Source organism: Pseudoliparis swirei, chromosome 20 (genome assembly GCF_029220125.1).
Source record: "Pseudoliparis swirei isolate HS2019 ecotype Mariana Trench chromosome 20, NWPU_hadal_v1, whole genome shotgun sequence".
NCBI classification, from domain to species: Eukaryota; Metazoa; Chordata; class Actinopteri; order Perciformes; family Liparidae; genus Pseudoliparis; species Pseudoliparis swirei.
In genome coordinates, this window is record NC_079407.1 from 19,378,904 (window position 1) to 19,397,701 (window position 18,798).

An 18,798-nucleotide genomic window follows, 5' to 3' on the forward strand; every position below is an offset into this window, starting at 1 on the left:
TTATGTTTATTTTCTGTTTCACTCAAAATGCTACACAGCACATTCAACAGATAATGTATCAATAATGAAGCTCAAGCTCAAAATCAAGTCATTGTAGGTCAAAACAGCCAGATCTTTCCCCATATGCCAGCTTAACCATCATGAATCAGAATATAATAGAGCTGACTAATGGCACACCTGTTGCTCTGGGCATACAATTCCCCACACCAGACTGCCGCACAACTGTTAAGTTGACTGGATCAATCACGATACAATATTCCTTAGAAATCTAAGAGAAACAGGCACTTTTCCTTTTCCTTTTCTTTCACGTTGGTCTAAGTTACGGTCGGACAATGGACTATAACTTTTTTCGCAACTTTTCCTGTGGCTTTTGTTCACTTTGTCGTGAGTATCGGAGAGCCACAACAAACAATGGCAGGGACCGTGGCTTACTCGCGCGCTCAGCTGATCGCGCTGTGCAGGCCGCAGCTTCTGCCTGGAGACAGACCTGTGATCCCGGTGGAACTACGGAGAAGGGCTCGTGGCTGCAGATCGGGTGCCGGGAGAAGGGCTAAAACGAGGAGATACAAACCTTCGGTACCGGCGATAATAACGGGGAACGTGAGGTCTTTGGCGAATAAGACGGATGAGCTCGGCGCGCTGGTAATGACTGAGAGGATCTTCCGTGAGAGCAGCCTCTTGTGTTTTGCTGAGACGTGGCTGCACGCGGATTATCCGGATCACAGCGCGCCTGTTACGTCCCCTTTTGGTCTAAGGGAAAAGCGGGGGGAACGAACACAGGACAGTCAAAGAATAAGTGGAAACGCTCAAAATTAGGAGTAACGTGGTCAAATAATATTTATTTATAATACAAAAGACAAAGGTTCAATAACGTGGGAGAGATCGGGACAGTTGCGGTTGTGCCAAACAAATGAACTCAAGATAACAAAACTAGCTCTGGCTATCTACCTCTCTGAAAAGAAACAAACAAAATGGCTCCACTAGCTTCTCTAACAAAGTTTGCGTCAAAATAATACAGAGGCAGCAACAACCATTAGCCTAATGTTTCTAGACACACAGTACCTACATGAGTGCATAAATGTAAAGGGTACCCCAAACTTACCTACTGTCCACAACCTCTCACCACAAACCTTCACCTCACTCAGTGGCAGTGTCCACATTAACACTCTCACAAAAACCACCACTTCACTCAGTGGCAGTGTCCACATTAACACTCTCACAAAAACCACCACACCAAAGTCTTCCGTCTTCTCTGCTTTAAACAGGGCCCTCTCAGCCGATTGGCCAGCTCGCCTTCTTGCACCCAGGTGCAGTTGGATTGGCCTGTTTAGGTGGCGATTGATTCCACCTGAAGAGAACACAAGTGGGGAGGGGAACACACACACAACACTGACACGTAACACCCTCACCCATATAAACCCAAACATATTGTTTGGAGCTACATAGCACGTGACAACGCATCTGGGGGAGTCACAGCATTTACCTTGCGGAAGTCGGTACAAAACCTTGGACTCCCATCAGATTTTGTATCCAGGATACAGGGGGAACTCCATGGACTGGAACTTGGCACTGCAAAGCCATTCTGCACAAGATAGTCCACCTCCTTTCTCATGACCTCTCTCTTAACTGGATTTACCCGATAGGCATGCTGCTTGATTGGAGTATGGTTGGTCAATACAATGTCATGGGTTATGACAGACGTTTGGGAGGGAATGTCCTTGAACAGACATGGAAACTCCCAAATAAGTTTCAGAATGTCAGTACTCTGGTCAACAGTGAGATGAGACAAGGATTGGGGCAATTGAGACAATACCTCAGCATTACTTAGCCTGGCCCCCTGAGTGGTAGCATTACGCATCACCAACCCATCTTCCTCACCATCGACAGGGAGACTCACTGTGGAAATGGCGGCCACACGTGAGACACATGTCGTCTGCTGGGCCTCCGGTGACCCTGGGGGATCTTCGCTGGAATGGTACAGTTTCATCATATTTACATGGCACACTCTATTCTTTCGCCTCCGGTCTGGAGTTTGAATCACATAATTTGTCTCATTGAGCTTCTTCTCCACAACGTAAGGACCGGAAAACTTAGCCTCGAGTGCAGAACCAGGTAAAGGCAAAAGAATCAAAACTTTGTCACCTGGCTTAAACAACTGTGCGACCGCTCGGCGGTCAAATCGCTTCTATATCCTAGCCTGGGAAGAGGTCAGGGCCTCCCTAGCTAAAGAACAAGCTCGATCGAGGCGCTCTTTGAGCTTGCGGACGTAGTCTGGAATACTTCGGACCTTCTTCAGGGGGATGACCAATTGTTCTGTAAAGAATATATATATTATAGCTTAGCATAGCCTAGTATTGTTTGCATGAACATTATGTGGAAGATGGAAAAGACTGGAGGAAGGTTAAAATCTTTAATGGGGCGCTCTGGCGCCTGACGGATCTAAAGAAGATAACGGTGACATTCTCTAAGGAAGTTTTATGCACACACACCCCCCGTCCCCGCATCACGTATAGCTTAGAAGTGGTCACCGACAAAGAAGCTCAGTATACTCATAGGTTAGGAAGAGCAATTATAGTCCTTACCTCACCGGGCAGATAGATAAGGAAGGGTCCAGATGTGGCCATTATTCTCCTTTAGTCATTTATGGCCCCTCATTGACCCCTCTCACACTCTCATCTACTCTCACATGTGAAGAGGCCCTTTGTTTGAACGACCTTCTGAGAAGATCCAGGCCCCATCCCTGCACAGATAAGGCTCCGGAAGACGGCTTCAAAGAGAGGAACCAAGTAAATCAACTCTCTGGAAAATAAATTACTTACTTCTTCCTGTGTCACACTTCTCTACAAACATATGAATTCATTGGCTGGCCACAAGAACGAATGAATGAGCGACAGCGATGGAAGCAGAGGAACAAGAACCAATGAGAAGACACCACCCTCTGTTCTCCTGACCAATCAGAACTGTTCCTTTTGGCTATTTCAATGGCCGCGCGCTCTGCTCAGGCATCCTTTCTCCAGCGCTGGGGCCATTGGTCACAGCTCTGGATTGGGGTCCATGCGCATGATTGTCTATTTGTATCCTGATTTTGAATAAACGCTTTATAGAGTTAAAGTAAAAGTCTACCGCTGTTTCTTCCAGTGAGTGCCGTCCAGGTGGTGTGTTGCTGCACTACTCCAACAGTTCCTTAAGAACTTTCAACGGACCCCTAACGTCATGTCCAAAAACCAATTCAGCAGGACTGAAACTTATGGACTCCTGTACAGCTTCGCGAGCAGCGAACATAACAAGTGGAACACTGTCATCCCAATTCCTCTCTGATTCGTGACAGTGTTTGCGTAACATGGATTTCATGGGCTGGTGAAATCTTTCGAGTGCACCTTGGCTTTCTGGATGGTAAGGACTAGACGTTACATGTTTAATTTGCAAGGTACGAAGTGCTTGGGCAAAGGCTTTCGATTTGAAATTCGTGCCTTGATCGGTTTGAACTACTTTCGGCAGACCAAACAGTGAAAAGAATTTTACCAGAGCCTTTGTGATAACTGGCGCAGTTATCCTTCGTAGAGGGATGGCTTCTGGGAACCTAGTGGAAGCACACATGACCGTTAGCAGAAACTGATTTCCAGTTTTAGTCTTTGGCAACGGCCCAACACAATCCACAATAATCCTTTCAAACGGCTCTCCCATTGCCGGAATAGGACAGAGGGGAGCGGGAGGAATCACCTGATTGGGTTTTCCTACAACTTGACACACATGACAAGTACGACAATGTCTAACTACATCAGATTTGAGACCTGGCCAAAAGAAATGTCGGAGGACTCGTTCATAAGTTTTTGTGATCCCCATGTGTCCTGGCCATGGGTGATCATGAGCTAAAGCTAAGACCTGAGAACGATAGGAAGTAGGCACTACAACCTGGTAAGTCTCACTCCAATCCATCTCCTCTGAAACTCCACTAGTCCAGCGACGCATTAACAGACCATCATCAAGAAAGTAGGCCACTTGCTTTTTCTTGGCTTCTTCTTGGCTAAGAACAGAGAAATTAAATTTTTCCAGGGTGACGTCTGCTTTTTGCGCAGCAATGTACTCGTCCCTTGTGGCTGGCAATGCTACACCCTCTGAACTGGTAAGAAAAGACAGAGTATCATCGGTACTTTTAGACCTGGTCACACTGGCCTCGGGAAACTGCTCTGTAACCAGAAAAGAGTCAGACAAGTCAATACCATATTTCTTGGTGTGGGCTCTGGTAGTCACACTGACACGTAACAGCGTCTTTGCCCGGCTTCAGGATTGTTCGGGCGGACAGAGATGCTACACTGAGCGGTAAGAAGAGGGGGGGCGGGATCGCTGTTTATGTGAATGAACGGTGGTGTAATCCCAACCATGTGTGTGTGAAGGAGCGCTTCTGTAGCCCAAACATTGAACTGCTGGCCGTGGGGATGCAACCTTTTTATTTGCCGAGGGAGTTCACGTCCGCCATTGTGGTTGTCGTGTACGTGCCACCATCAGCTGACGCTGAGGAAGCAGTGGACACCATCCACTCCACTGTGTCTGCACTGCTGAATGAACAGCCTGGAGCATTCATGACCATTACTGGTGACTTTAACCACACCACATTGGATAAAGCTCTGCCAACCTTCCATCAGTATATAGACTGCCCAACAAGGAACAATAAAACTCTGGACTTGCTGTATGCTAATACAAAGGATGCATACAGTGCCACTGCCCTTCCCCCCCTCGGCAGGTCTGATCATGACCTGGTCCGGCTGACACCCAGGTATGTTCCTCTGGTGAAGAGGCTGCCGGTGACCACCAGGACTGTGAGGAGGTGGTCTCTGGAGGCTGACGACGCTCTACAGGACTGCTTCGAGTCAACGGACTGGGATGTGCTGTGTGGACCGCATGGGGAGGACATCAACAGTATGACCGACTGCATCACGGAATACATCAAGTTCTGTGAACACACCACCATCCCATCACGGACTGTGCGCTGCTTCCCCAACAACAAGCCCTGGATCACTAGGGACCTGAAGGCGCTTCTTAACATGAAGAAAGCTGCTTTTAGGTCTGGGGACAGGGATGAGCTGAGGAGAGTCCAGCGCAACCTGAAAGTGAAGCTCAGGGAGGGCAAGGACTCCTACAGGAGGAAGCTGGAGGCCAAACTTCAGCTGAACAACACAAAGGAGGTGTGGACTGGGATGAAGCAGATAACTGGCTTCAAGGTGGGAGGTAGACAGCCAGGGGGCTCCCTGGAGAGGGCCAACGAGCTGAACTGTTTCTTCAACAGGTTCAGTTCACAGCCCTCCCCCCCTGTCTCCTCCACACATCACACCTCCCAAACACCTCCTCCCCCTCTGTCCCCCCTGTTGAGCTGCACATCCACCGAGCCCTCAACATCAATGGGCTCCTTCACCCTCCCCCCTCTCTCTGTGACTACTGACCAGGTGAGAAGACAGCTGGAGAAACTACACCAGCGCAAGGCGGAAGGTCCTGATGGCATCAGCCCCAGGGTCCAGCTGTCTGGTGTCCTGCAGCACCTCTTCAACCTCAGCCTGAGGCTGGGGGAAGTCCCGGTGCTGTGGAAGACGTCGTGCCTGGTCCCTGTCCCAAAGAAGTCAACACCATCTGGCCTCAACGACTACCGACTGGTCGCCCTCACCTCCCATGTGATGAAGGTGCTGGAGAGGCTGGTCTTGGCACACCTCCGGCCGCAGGTGAAATCATCGCTGGACCCTCTGCAATTTGCTTACCAGCCTCATGTGGGAGTGGACGACGCCATCATCTACCTGCTGCAACGAGCTCAGTCGCACCTGGATGGAACCGTTGTCTCTGTGAGAGTCACTTTTGACTTCTCCAGTGCATTTAACACCATCCAGCCACTGCTGCTGAGTGAGAAGCTGCGGGTCGTCGGTGTGGACGCGTCCACCATCTCCTGGATCACTGACTACCTCACAGGCAGACCACAGTTTGTCAGAATGGGCCGTGTGCTGTCTGGAACGGTGGTCAGTGATGTTGGAGCCCCACAGGGAACTGTTCTGTCTCCCTTCCTCTTCACCCTGTACACCAGTGACTTCCAGTACAACACGGAGTCATGCCATCTGCAGAAGTACTCTGATGACTCTGCAGTGGTCGGGTGTATTAGGGATGGACGGGAGGAGGAGTACAGGGCAGTGGTGAGCGACTTTGTAAAGTGGGCCGATGAGAATCACCTTCGGCTGAACGTGGCCAAGACCAGAGAGATGGTGGTGGACTTCAGGAGGAAGGCGACAGCTCCTCCACCTCTGAGTGTCCTGGGAGTGGACGTGGACATGGTGGAGGAGTACAAGTACCTGGGCGTCTCCATCGACAGCCGACTGAACTGGAAGGCCAACATCAACGCTGTGTACAAGAAGGGGATGAGTCGACTCTTTTTCCTGAGAAAGCTTCGATCCTTCAACGTGTGCAGCAAGATGCTGGAGATGTTCTACCAGTCGGTTGTCGCCAGTGTACTGCACTTTGCCATTGTCTGCTGGGGGAGCAGCATCGGAGCCGGTGACACCAGCCGTCTTAACAAACTGGTTAGGAAGGCTGGCTCCATCATCGGCTGCCAGCTGGAGCAACTGGAACAGGTGGTGGATTCAAGATTCAAGATTCAAGATTCAAGATGTTTTATTTGCAGTGAAATGAAAGTGGCAATGCTCAGCAGGAATGTGCAAGGGTGTGTGTGTGTGTGTGTGTGCCTAAGAGGGGCAGGGGGTCCTGGTGAGGTCGGTTCACAATCCTGATGGCCTGAGGAAAGAAACTCCGTCTCGTCTCTCTGTTCTTGCAGCGTGCGCCTGCCTGACCGCAGCAGCTGAAACAGTCTGTTGTTGGGGTGGTGAGGATCCTTCATGATCCTGCCGGCTCTGGTTCTGCACCTCCTGGTGTACAAGTCCTGCAGGGTGGGAGTAGAGTTCCAAATAGTGCAGCCGAACGCACTACTCTCTCTGCAGAGCCTTCCTGTCCTGTGGAGCAGTTGCCAAACCAGGCTGTGATGCTTCCTGTCAGGACGCTCTACAGCTCCAGAGAGAAGGACTGAAGGATCCTCTGGGAAACTTTAAATTTCCTCAGCTGCCTGAGGTGGTAGAGGCTGCCTGCCTTTCTCACCAGAGTGTCTGTGTTTGTTGACCATGTCAGATCCTCGGTGATGTGGACTCCCAGGTATTTATACCGCTCACCCTCTCCACAGTAGTCCGTCCCCAGTGGTGAGTAAGTCCACAATCAGCTCCTTAGTTTTGGTGACATTCATGATGAGGCTGTTGTCCTGGCACCAGAGTGACAGATCAGCAACTTCCTCCAGGTAGGCCTTCTCGCCGTTGTCGGAGAGGAGTACAGTAGGGGCTGAGGACGCAACCTGGGGGATCCTGTGTTCAGGGTGAGGGCCCAGGGATTTGGAGGTGTGTCCCTGACCACCTGTGGCCTGGCGGTCAGGAAGTCCAGGATCCAAGCACACAGGGGTGTTCAGTCCCAGCTCAATCAGCTTGCCGCCAGTCTGGAGGGACTATGGTGTTGGCTGAACTATAATCAATGAACAGCAGTCTCCCCTCTGGCTGTCCAGATGAGAGAGTGTGGTGTGCAGTACCTGGGAGACAGCATCATCCGTGGATCTGTTTGGGCGATAAGCAAACTGCAGCGGGTCCATGGAGGAATTATCAGCCTCTCAGCATTTCATGACCACCGAGGTGAGGGCACCGTCGGTAGTCATTCATACATGCTGGACAATAGTGGATCTCTTGAAGCGAGGTTGAATATTGTGGTGAACACTGGAGCTAGCTGGTTAGCACAGGTCTTCAGTACTCGCCCATGCCCATCTGGACCTGCAGCTTTCCTGGTGTTCACAGAGCCCTCCTCACACTGTGCTCGGTCACAGAGAGTGTGTGTTCATCCCCAGCGTAGACTCACCCTGGCTTTCGCTACGGTTGTTGTTGTGCTTGAGGCGAGCGCTGTTGTTGCTAGCCTCAAACCGTGCATAAAATGAGTTCAGGTCGTCCGCTAGGGATGCGCCCGCACTCACTCATTGCGGGGTCTGCTCTGTACCTCCTCTTGGCCTTCTTCACCGCCCTCCTCAGTCCATAGACCCGGATACAAGACCGGGTTATAGGCAGCAAGCAGGGGCGTCACAGCTTCACGGATGGATCTATCAATGCTACTTCCGCAAACTTCGTCACTGGAACTGGATTGGATCATGTCCCAGTCGACGATACGTAAAGCGTCCTAGCTCAGCCTCTGATTGGTCAGACCACCGATTCGTTCCTCGTCACTACGCTTTCCGCCGATCCTTTGTTAAAATGGCGGCATGGTCTGATTTCCCTAACGGAGAGAGACTCTGGTAGCACACGTAATGTTTTAGGTTTGCCTTGTTAAAGTCCAGCCACCACCACAGCCGCGCGGATCGATAGTGCTACGCCGGTGTCCGCTTGTGGTGGAATGTGAGCGGCTGTGGTGATGACCGAGCTGAACTCCCGGGAAGGTAGATGGGGCGCCATGAGATCGTCAGATGTTCCAGGTTCGGCGAGCAGGAACGAAAAGAGTCTTAATCATGTTGTTTGTCGATCCGGCACAGCGGGTCAGCCAAGTTTCCGTCAGACAAAAGATGTTACAATAAATCATCCATCTTATTTTCCAGAGACTGGACGTTAGCAAGAAGGATGCTGGGCAAAGGTGGGACGGTGCTTGAACTCTCAGTCTGTTCGAATTCCGCCTCCGTCCTCGATGTTTTCGTCTTCTCCCTCCACTGTTGTTGTTGTGGTTCGCCTCATAATCTCTGCTCTACGCTGGATCGATGGAAAAAGTGGACAAAACCCTTGTTTTGCGCAAAGTTTATGTCGTTGTTAGTGCCGATGTGTTTGTGGCAAAGAAAATATTAAAATAAACACAAAACTAAAGGAGCTACCGCGGAGCGCGACTGACACCACAAGCCATCTTCTCAGCCGCGCCATCTTCTCTCTATATGGAGAGGAGGACGTTGAAGAAACTTGTGTCCATATTGGACAACCCGGACCACCCTCTCCACCACCTCCTACAGGGACAGAGGAGGACTTTCTCCAGACGTCTCCTCACGCTCCGCTGCCACAAGGACAGATACAGGAGAACATTCCTGCCGACGGCTATGAGGCTCTATAACAGATCACCTCTTGCCAGATCATAGTGCAATAACTACACACATTTCATTTATTTACACTACACACATACACACACATTTCATTTACACTACACACATACACACACTTTGCATTTTGCACACTGTCTATATTTAATATTTTTATATTTAATTTAATTTGTCATTAGTATTGTGTATTGTGTATGCATATATGTTATACATATATATTTTATTTTACTTTGTATACTCCTATATCTTTCATCCCTGTTTTTTATATTTTATTTTTTATTCTTCTGTGTTTAGTTTATTGGTGCTGCTACTGTGACGACAAATTTCCCCTTGGGGATTAATAAAGTATATATCTATCTATCTATCTATAGGAACCATACGATACATCATACACACACACACACACAATGTACAAGCTAATCACTTGTAAGCATTCAATTGTTTTCCCACCATCCCTCTAGAGGGGAGTCATTTTGGCTTCTGTGTCATCAGTTTTACTTCCTTGCAAAAGGCTTTACACCGATTATATATATTCACATCAACACTTAACTTGAGCAGAGTAGGGGGCTGGTTATGTTCAAGTAATATTCAGTTAGCTATTGTCCTTTTGATAGGAACTTTTTAACCACGTAAGACATATTTCTGTTTATTTTGTTCTCTGTTTTTGACATGAAGCTTTGATGTTAGATTTAGATGTGACATTTAATGAGATTTATCTTTGGTAACAGGAGCTGTTGAATGTTGTCTATGAGGTACCACTTTTTCTGAATTTGACTCACTCCTTTGTGAGGTTTGATGACATAGGGTGGATGTGACTTGTGTTTTACACAGAGTGAACATATCAATGCATATTCTGACATTCGATAATCTGTATGTATTAAATGTTCTGAACAGCTGCATCCATGTCTTGGTTCTCCTGGCTCTTCATCCCGTGGTCCCCCTCAGCTCTGCTGTTTCTCAGTGTAATGGACAGACAGACCGGGCTGGAGGTGGTTCAGGCGATGATGTGCTCCCGGTGGGGAGTGCAGATCAACAAGAGCCTCTCCCAGGATGGAGATGTGATTTTTGGTGGAATTTTTAGTCTTTATTCCAAAATATCAGCTGTCGAGCAGGAATTCACCGAGCTGCCTCACTATAACCCTTGCACAGGGTAAACACGTATAATGCATTATTATGTTTATATGTTTATAAATGTTATATAATATTTATGATATGCATTGTGTTTTATAAATGGTGCATTCATAACAACAATTTTAAAGTTGCATTTATCTGAGATAAGCACAATTGTGTATACTATAGAATTATAGAATACAATTTTCAACACATATATGTTGTATATTTATCTGTATAATATGTTTATGTTGGTCTAAATTAAATGTATATATTTGCCATTGTTATGTATATATCCATGGTGAATATATATTTCACTGATATTGTAGGTTATTTAATTTATTTTCTCATGTGCTCTCAGTTTAGATCTAGGGTCATTAAGAAATGCATATACTATGATGTTTGCGGTGGAGGAAATCAATCAAAACAGCATCCTGCTACCTGGAGTGAAGCTGGGCTACCGTATACTTGATATCTGTAGCAGTTCCTACTGGGCTCAGCAAGTTGCACTGTCACTGGTCGGAGGAGACACACACAGCTGCAACTTGACACCCTCAACGCTGCATTCGGCAGTTTATGGACAACCTGGAATGACAGCAGGTAGGATTTTATACAATGAAGTATGTAGTGAACGTTTACCATATCCATAAAAACAACAACGTATATGATTATCGTGTAAAAAGGTTAACATCATGAATTCTATGTTTGATGCTGTAAGCAGTGGGTCAGCCTGTTCCTTTGCTCATTGGTACTGCTTCGTCAACAACAACCATAGTTCTGTCCAGGGTCCTCGGGCCTCTCTCTGTGCCACTTGTGAGTTTCAATACTAAAGGAAACAACACTTTATTTTTACACTACAAAAAGCTGATATTATTTTAAAATATTTTAATTAATGATACAATTGGGTTAGTCCTGTAAAAGCAGTGTCAAAATAATATTTCTGCGTCTTTCTTACAGATCAGCCACATGGCAAGCTGCCCTTGTCTGAGTGACAGGCTTAACTTTCCTAATGTCTTCAGAACAATCCCCAGTGATATTTACCAAGCCCGGGCCATGGCACAATTGGCCATTCGCTTCCACTGGACATGGATAGGAGCTGTGATTGTAAACAAGGATTATGGTCGTCTGGCAATACAGGTGTATGTCTTTGTTATTTCACAGTAAAAGTCATGGATTTTCTTAAATAGTAAACAACAATATCTTTATTGTTTTGGTCTTCAGGCATTTCAGGAAGAGACCCAGGGAAAAGGGGTGTGTTTGGAATTTATAGAGACTCTCCTGAAAGAAACTATTGTGAGTGATGCCAGGCGTGTAGCCCTCACAATTCAAGCTTCAACTGCCAGGGTGATTCTGATCTTTTGCTGGTATACAGAGGTTAAGAATGTTTTTCTGGAACTGGCCAAGATAAATGTGAGCGACTGCCGTGGACATTTGTGTAGACAAAAGGGTTTGACAATAAACAAAGACATATTGTTCGAAAAAACAAAATGTCTTCTATTTTTCTTATCAAACTTTATTAGTGTCTTCTTATTGTAGGTGACTGATAGACAGTTTCTTGCCAGTGAGGCCTGGAGCACCAGTGATCATCTTCTTCAAGATCTTGACATCTCTAAAGTGGCAAGTGGTGTTCTGGGTGTGGCCATTCGAAGTTCAACAATACCCGGATTTGAAAAGTATCTCAGAGGTTTGCACCCAATGCGTCGTCCTGATGATGAATTCTTACGTGAATTCTGGGAAAAAGAGTTTGGATGCAGTCCTGGAGATACACAATCACATGCAGCAACCCTCTTTCCTGCGAGGTCGTCCTCTCAGAAAGGTTCTCTGCCACTCTGCAGTGGGACCGAGTCCCTGGAGGGAGTGAAGAATGAATTCACTGATATCTCCCAACTTAGGATGGCATACAATGTTTACCTTGCTGTTTATGCTGCAGCCCACGCCCTTCACAGCCTCTTGTCCTGCCCTGGTAGAGAAAGCTCACCCGGAAACAACAGCTCCAGCTGTGCCTCTACAAAAGACATCAAACCCATAGAGGTAAACACTATTGTCCCTGAGTCATCTTACAAGGGTCACTTAATAACATCAATGCATCTTTTGTAAACAGACTATATAATTTTAAATAACAATTGCTACTTTCAGCTGTTGCAGCACCTGAACAACGTGAATTTCACCACACCGCAGGGTGAAATGTTTTATTTCGAAGGTGCAGACATTCCAGCAAAGTACGACCTTGTCAATTGGCAATACACCCCTCAGGGGTCACTCAAACTGGTTTTGATTGGTCGTGTGGACGGCTTTGACATCCACCTTAATGAATCGGCTATTCAGTGGAGTACAGGATCCAATCAGGTAGTTTAAAAAGAACAATATTGATTGAGGCCGGTACCAAAATGGGATTTCCAAGGCATTATGTCTTGAGAATATGGTTTTACTTGTTGTTTAGGTGCCAACTTCAGTGTGCAGTGAGAGATGTCCGCCAGGTACCCGAAAGGCCAACAGGAAAGGAGAACCTCTCTGCTGCTTTGACTGTATCCAATGTGCTGAAGGGGAGATCAGCAATGTAACTGGTGAGGAAACTACTCCATTAGAAACCCTCCATTTTCTTTTTGTGTTTTACTTTCCTAACTCCTCTGTTTTCCTCCCTCAGATTTTCTTCACTGTGAACGTTGTCCAGATGAGTTTTGGTCCAATGCTGAGCAAACTGCCTGCATCCCTCGTCAGCTGGACTTCCTTTCCTTTAATGAAACCTTGGGCATCACCCTGACTACAGCAGCTGTATCTGGTGCTGCGGTGACAACAGCTGTGTTTGTGGTGTTTCTTTACTACCGTCAAACACCTATGGTGAGAATACTGAGTAATATAACACAGTGTGTTGTATACATTCGTTATTCTTTCACATTTCTTTTTTATCTTTGTCCGTTAATCTGATTGCCCTCAAGGTGCGAGCCAACAATTCAGAACTGAGCTTCCTGCTTCTCCTGTCCCTGAAGCTGTGCTTCCTGTGCTCACTGGTGTTCATTGGTCGTCCATCAGTCTGGGCTTGTCGATTCCAACAGGCAGCTTTTGGGATCAGTTTTGTACTTTGTGTTTCCTGCCTGCTGGTCAAAACCGTAGTAGTTCTTGCTGTTTTCCGCTCAGCTCGGCCAGGTGCTGGATCCTTGATGAAGTGGTTTGGCCCAAGCCAACAGAGAGGAAGCGTCTGTCTCTTTACATCTATACAGGTGTGAATATTGCTTTATTGATTTAATAATGAGGACATTTCTTGATAGAAAAAATGACAACATTGACCTGTTTACTTTTTCTCCAGATTATCATCTGTGCTACATGGCTGTCCCTCAGCCCCCCTGTGCCTCAACGTGATTTGGGTTTCCAAGGGTCAAAGGTCACCTTGGAGTGTGCCATGGCCTCTGTGGTGGGCTTCTCTCTGGTTCTGGGCTACATTGGTCTGCTGGCCTGCACCAGTCTCTTCCTGGCCTTTCTTGCTCGGAAACTCCCTGACAACTTCAACGAGGCCAAACTGATCACTTTCAGCATGCTGATATTCTGTGCTGTTTGGATAGCTTTTGTTCCTGCTTATGTTAGCTCTCCTGGGAAGTATGTTGTTGCTGTAGAGATTTTTGCAATCCTGGCCTCTAGTTATGGTTTACTGCTCTGTATTTTTGCCCCCAAGTGTTTCATCATTCTCTTTCGGCCTGAGAAAAACACTAAGAAACATCTGATGGCGAGGTAGCTTTTTTGTCTTTAACTTGAACATACTGTATATAACTCTCTTTTTTTGGTGGACAGTAGCGCCGGTACCCTGTCATTGTTCATGTTTATGCATTGTGTCAATTCCTTTCATCTAAATAATGCTTCCCTCCTGTTACCTTTATATTTACTAACATATTTTACCTTTTGGTTTCAATTTGCAGCAAATTAAAACCTTTTCCAAGTTTAAGTGTGCGGCATTTTTGTTGTTGTGTTAACTACCGAAAAAGAACGACATTAAACATTGAATGGGGTCAAATTAATCCGGCGGGGGGAGGGTGATTGATTCGGAAAAATGAACAAAGGCAACACAAGGGTTAATGTTTAAAATATTGAAACCTCTTGCAGCTACACGGAATTATGGCCTTCATTTGTAACTAAATATTGTTCGTACTGAATTAAATGTAAACATTTATCATCAACCATTAAAGAAAAACTATTTTAAATTAAAACATGCTCACTGAATGTTATTGATTAATGTTGCCCTAATATGGTTGGTTGTTCTCTTTTTCTGTGTTTCGAATAATCTGAACTGTCCACAAGTTTTTACTACATAACATTAATATAAAATCTATTCAAGAAAGATTATTTAGCTTGTGTACCATACTGCACTGTTTTCAAGACGTTATACGTACAGTAAATAATATAAATGTGTATTACTTTATCAGCGAGCCGATGTTGTATGTTCTCTCATATATTCAAAATAAGTAACACTGTCATTTAATAATTGCAGCTCTCATTACAATAATTGATGTAGCTTTTAACATGTATGGATGTTTTATAAAAAAGGGTTAAATTAAATTGTATTTATATATCCCAATATAAAAATCAATATATGCCTCAGGGGGCTTTTCAATCTGTGCAATTTATCCTATCCTTGGACCTTTTCATTTGAAAATCACAAACAAAAGACTCTCCGGGGAAAAATAGGTAATGGACCTCTGGGATCTCTCTCAGAAGTGCAATAGATGTCATATGATGTCCATGTGACGGAAATGATACATGTAATGACACCAAATAATAGCAATATTGGCAGTAATAGCAGAAATATAATGGAGTATTACCACCAAAAATAACAGCAGCAGCGGATATAATAGAAGGGTAATAACACAAATAGAAGCAGCATTACAGTAGAAGCATGACTACTGATAATAATAATAATAGTAACAGTAGGTGTCAGGTAGGGCCATGGCAGCAGGTAAGGTACCACCATGCTGCATTCATGGAAACCTGCGAAGCGAGAAGACTCCGGGGAAGAAGCTGAGTTAGCAACATGCATTATTGAGACATACACAGATGGAAAAGAAGAGGCAGCATAACAACAGGCTCCACAAAGAAACTACTGTAAAGCGTAATAAAAGAAGAAAGTCTTACACCTACTCTTAAATGGGGAGAGGGTGTCTAACTACTCCTCTATTTCGATTTCAGTAATTGAAGTGGTTGGGGGTCTGGCAAAGTCACGATGGGGCAGCAATGTTTCCAGACAGACACTTTCAAATGACAGCTTATTACATAACAAACTATAAAACTACAGAGCCATTTTTCAGTTTTTTGTAATAATGTTATTGTTCATAAATGTTCTTTAAACCTTGGGAAAACAGACATTCTATTTCATTCTATTTTATGTACCTGATGATTTATTACTAACCACTTTTCATTTAGGCACATTTTTGTATTGTAAAAAAAATTAGTGGAAGAAATATGTAAACTTTATAACACATTATATTAGTGTGTGAATTGCTTTTCTGTTACCAAGCATACCAACTGCAGTTAATACCTTTATCACTTTAAAGAAGGATACATATGGTGATGATATTGTTTGCGTATAGTGTATGTACTAAATCACTACCACTAGATGGTAGTATTATACCATTACATTTTGCTCTCCTCCTTTCCTCATCACTTAACAAGGTCTTTTCCTTCGCTGTGCAACATCATTCTCTTTCTCTATTGTTAATTGAGATATTTTCTCTATACACAGTAAATGTCCTATGGTTAAAATAAAGTAGCCGAAAACACATTTTTAAGGGAAAGTGAGCCTGTTTGTTAAGAATAACACCTTTTTATTATATACAATAATAGTTCACCATGAAGTCACAAAAAGAAAATGTGGAGAAAGTGATTAGGTCGGACTTTGAGGGACATTGAAACATGACCCAATAAAACAATGTGATTTTATGTTCAAAGAAGAAACACATATATTGAACAGTATATTTTCCTCCCAAATACATTAGTAAAAAGGGTATTAAAGTGTCTAAAAGTTCTGCTCATAAATATTTAACCAGAGATTAAAGTTAGTTGGTTACTTGGAACCTCACCGATAGCCACTAAATCCTACAGACTGCTTCCTTGAGTGGTTTTGTCATTTTGCCCATCAAATCCACAGCTGACAACAAACATTGTACATGTTTCATCCTCTTTGCTAATATATAAGTGACCGGAGTCACTTGGACTTTGTTCAGACAGTGTCCTACTGCGTTTTCAGTAGCATGCCCTTCTGTAGATTGTTCTTGATGTGCCACTTTAGCTCAGGCATTCGGCCCTTAAACAGCATGCCTGTTGTGTATTCTTGTCACTGTCTAGTACCACCCCGTAGGAGCCATTTAAAATGGATATAATACTACTTTTCTATGTTCAGTATAATTCATGTACAAATATATGCTGGAGATATTCCAAAATTTAAATCTCAACAGGCTCCAAAAACTATTGATCCGGCAATTCCACTTATGCAGCGTTCCTAGCGCCAGTCTACATACTGATTGTTCCCAAGCCCAAACCAAAATGCCCCTCATCACTGGAGTTTTTAGTAGTATATATGACAAATTTCGTTTAGAGATAGATTGAAAAAATATTTTTTCCAATAGTTTTCAAGTCATAGGGGTAGTTCCCACTAATGCGTGTTTAATGGGACGAGTGCAATGTAGTAAAATGCATCCACTTTTCACAAGCCAAACACTCATTCCACATCTTTATCCATCAGGGATCCAAATGGATTTACTTTGCCATTGACAGTGCAGAGGGAGCATGAAAAGGGCTACCGTCTTTCTTTTAGAGATGAAACCTACGTGTCATTTTCATTTTATGTATGCCATGAAATACTCATGCATTCTATAAAACCATAATCTCTGGATATAATAGTCATATCCACTGACCACAAAGAAAAATAATCCACTCCCATGTTGAATAATTTACGTCATGATATCCTGGAAGGTAGTTTATATTTGAGCAAAGTAGGTAATTACTACACATAACATTCTATCCATTGGAAGCTAGATAGAAGTAGTATTTTATCATTTCCCCAAAGCCCATATCAATCCAATTTCCCCCGACAGTACATTATGTTTGACGATACCATCAGATTGCAGAGGGGGAAGTCAAAGCTTGAATAAAATATAATAAACATTATTGCAACCTTCCTTCCTCTTCTTTGAACCTTTTATATGTTTTGATTTCCATAATACTAGATCAGTCACAATGGGAAATTACCAAGCATTATGAATGCCACAGCTCTATGTTTGAGCGATCTTGTAATTCCATCCATTCTAAAGGTTGAATTACATGCAGAAATATAGAATAATTTATCTATTGCAGAATTTAAAAAAATGATGGCAGTGTGTTAGCTATGATCTGCAACACCATACAAAACAACAAACATGCACACAGCCTCTTGTTTCCCCTCTCTGCCTCCTCTCTCGTGTAATAGGATGTAATTGTTGATGAATGATGGAGGTGAGTGATTGCACACCTGCGTCTCATCCTCACTTAACCCTCATGAATAAAATGTGATGTAACTTAGTCCTCTGAGACAAGATTACCTGTCGAAGGCTTGATGGGCCTGAGCAAAGTCACTCTTGCTTCCTCAACCCATTTTTATTTTGTAAACTCTCATCATCCAACCATTGTTTTTCATTCTATTTTTTTCTGTTGAGTCCTTTACTGCCTTTATAATATTATCTATTGATGAATTTGTGTGTGGTATTGGTTACATTTTAGTTGCAAAGAACATTATTAGACCTGAAACACATGAAGTTACTTCCTCGGCATAGAAAAATTGTATACTTGCTGCGAGCCGCACTTTCTCAGTGCCTGGTGTGTTTTCAGCGTAAACCATTCAAAGCCCATAGCTGGCAAGTTTAACTAGCATGAGTGTATGGTTGTGAGATGATTGGCTGTGGACCACTACCACAAGTGTCCCCCACTAATTATGTGTTGCAGTGGGTGATGGATGCCAAGATTACTAGAATACAATGTTGCTATAGGGATTCTCCTATGGCCTTGTATCAGTGGATGTAGGAGGGCTCATACCTCGTTTTTTCTGATGTAGGTTTCCTTGTTTTTTTAACTGGAACAGTATATGGTGGTAACTGGCAAGGCCATGGTCTCCTCCTAGATGGGAAGGTTTTACATCTAGTGGTCCCAGTCACAGGTCCTGAGGTAGACAAGGTGTACTTATGCTTTCTTTGCCATCAGCCATGTGTTGCACACTCGGACACACGGGACTTCCAGGCGTACATGGGTTGTTAAGAAGGTTTTTTTTATTGAAAGTACAGAAATACATCGAGATCAGCAAGGCAACTGCATGCTGCATGATGTTTTATTCTACGACTAATAAAACTAGCATAACGTTTTTTCCCTTATACATATACATAGAACATATCTGCTTACGCTACCACTCTAACTACTTCATGCACGCTGGTGACATTCTGCAAATTCACACAACTTTCATTCTCACAGGTTACAGGTGGTTCCGATGCTGTTCCTCGTTCACGAGCATGGCTCGGTGATGCACTATGTCCCCTTCGACACATCATAACATTACA

At 44.4% G+C, this 18,798-nt stretch overlaps 1 protein-coding gene across 1 annotated transcript; it reads left to right on the plus strand.

Moving 5' to 3' along the window:
- The first annotated feature begins 10,026 nt into the window (after positions 1 to 10,026).
- Positions 10,027 to 13,961, plus strand: LOC130210808 (extracellular calcium-sensing receptor-like). The gene is made up of 11 exons (XM_056441298.1): positions 10,027 to 10,274; positions 10,596 to 10,834; positions 10,956 to 11,047; positions 11,192 to 11,371; positions 11,456 to 11,644; positions 11,771 to 12,265; positions 12,371 to 12,580; positions 12,675 to 12,798; positions 12,879 to 13,072; positions 13,171 to 13,452; positions 13,539 to 13,961. Exons 1-11 carry the CDS (start codon positions 10,027 to 10,029, stop codon positions 13,959 to 13,961), a joined length of 2,676 nt encoding a protein of 891 aa, XP_056297273.1.
- Positions 13,962 to 18,798: the final 4,837 nt, after the last annotated feature.

Bases quoted from the DNA above. Each gene is read 5' to 3' on its own strand.
- LOC130210808 (XM_056441298.1), top strand. From the start codon at position 10,027: ATGTCTTGGTTCTCCTGGCTCTTCATCCCGTGGTCCCCCTCAGCTCTG. The intron at 12,266-12,370 runs GTAAACACTATT...TGCTACTTTCAG, and splicing joins AAGACATCAAACCCATAGAG to CTGTTGCAGCACCTGAACAA. The intron at 12,799-12,878 runs GTGAGGAAACTA...TTCCTCCCTCAG, and splicing joins GGAGATCAGCAATGTAACTG to ATTTTCTTCACTGTGAACGT.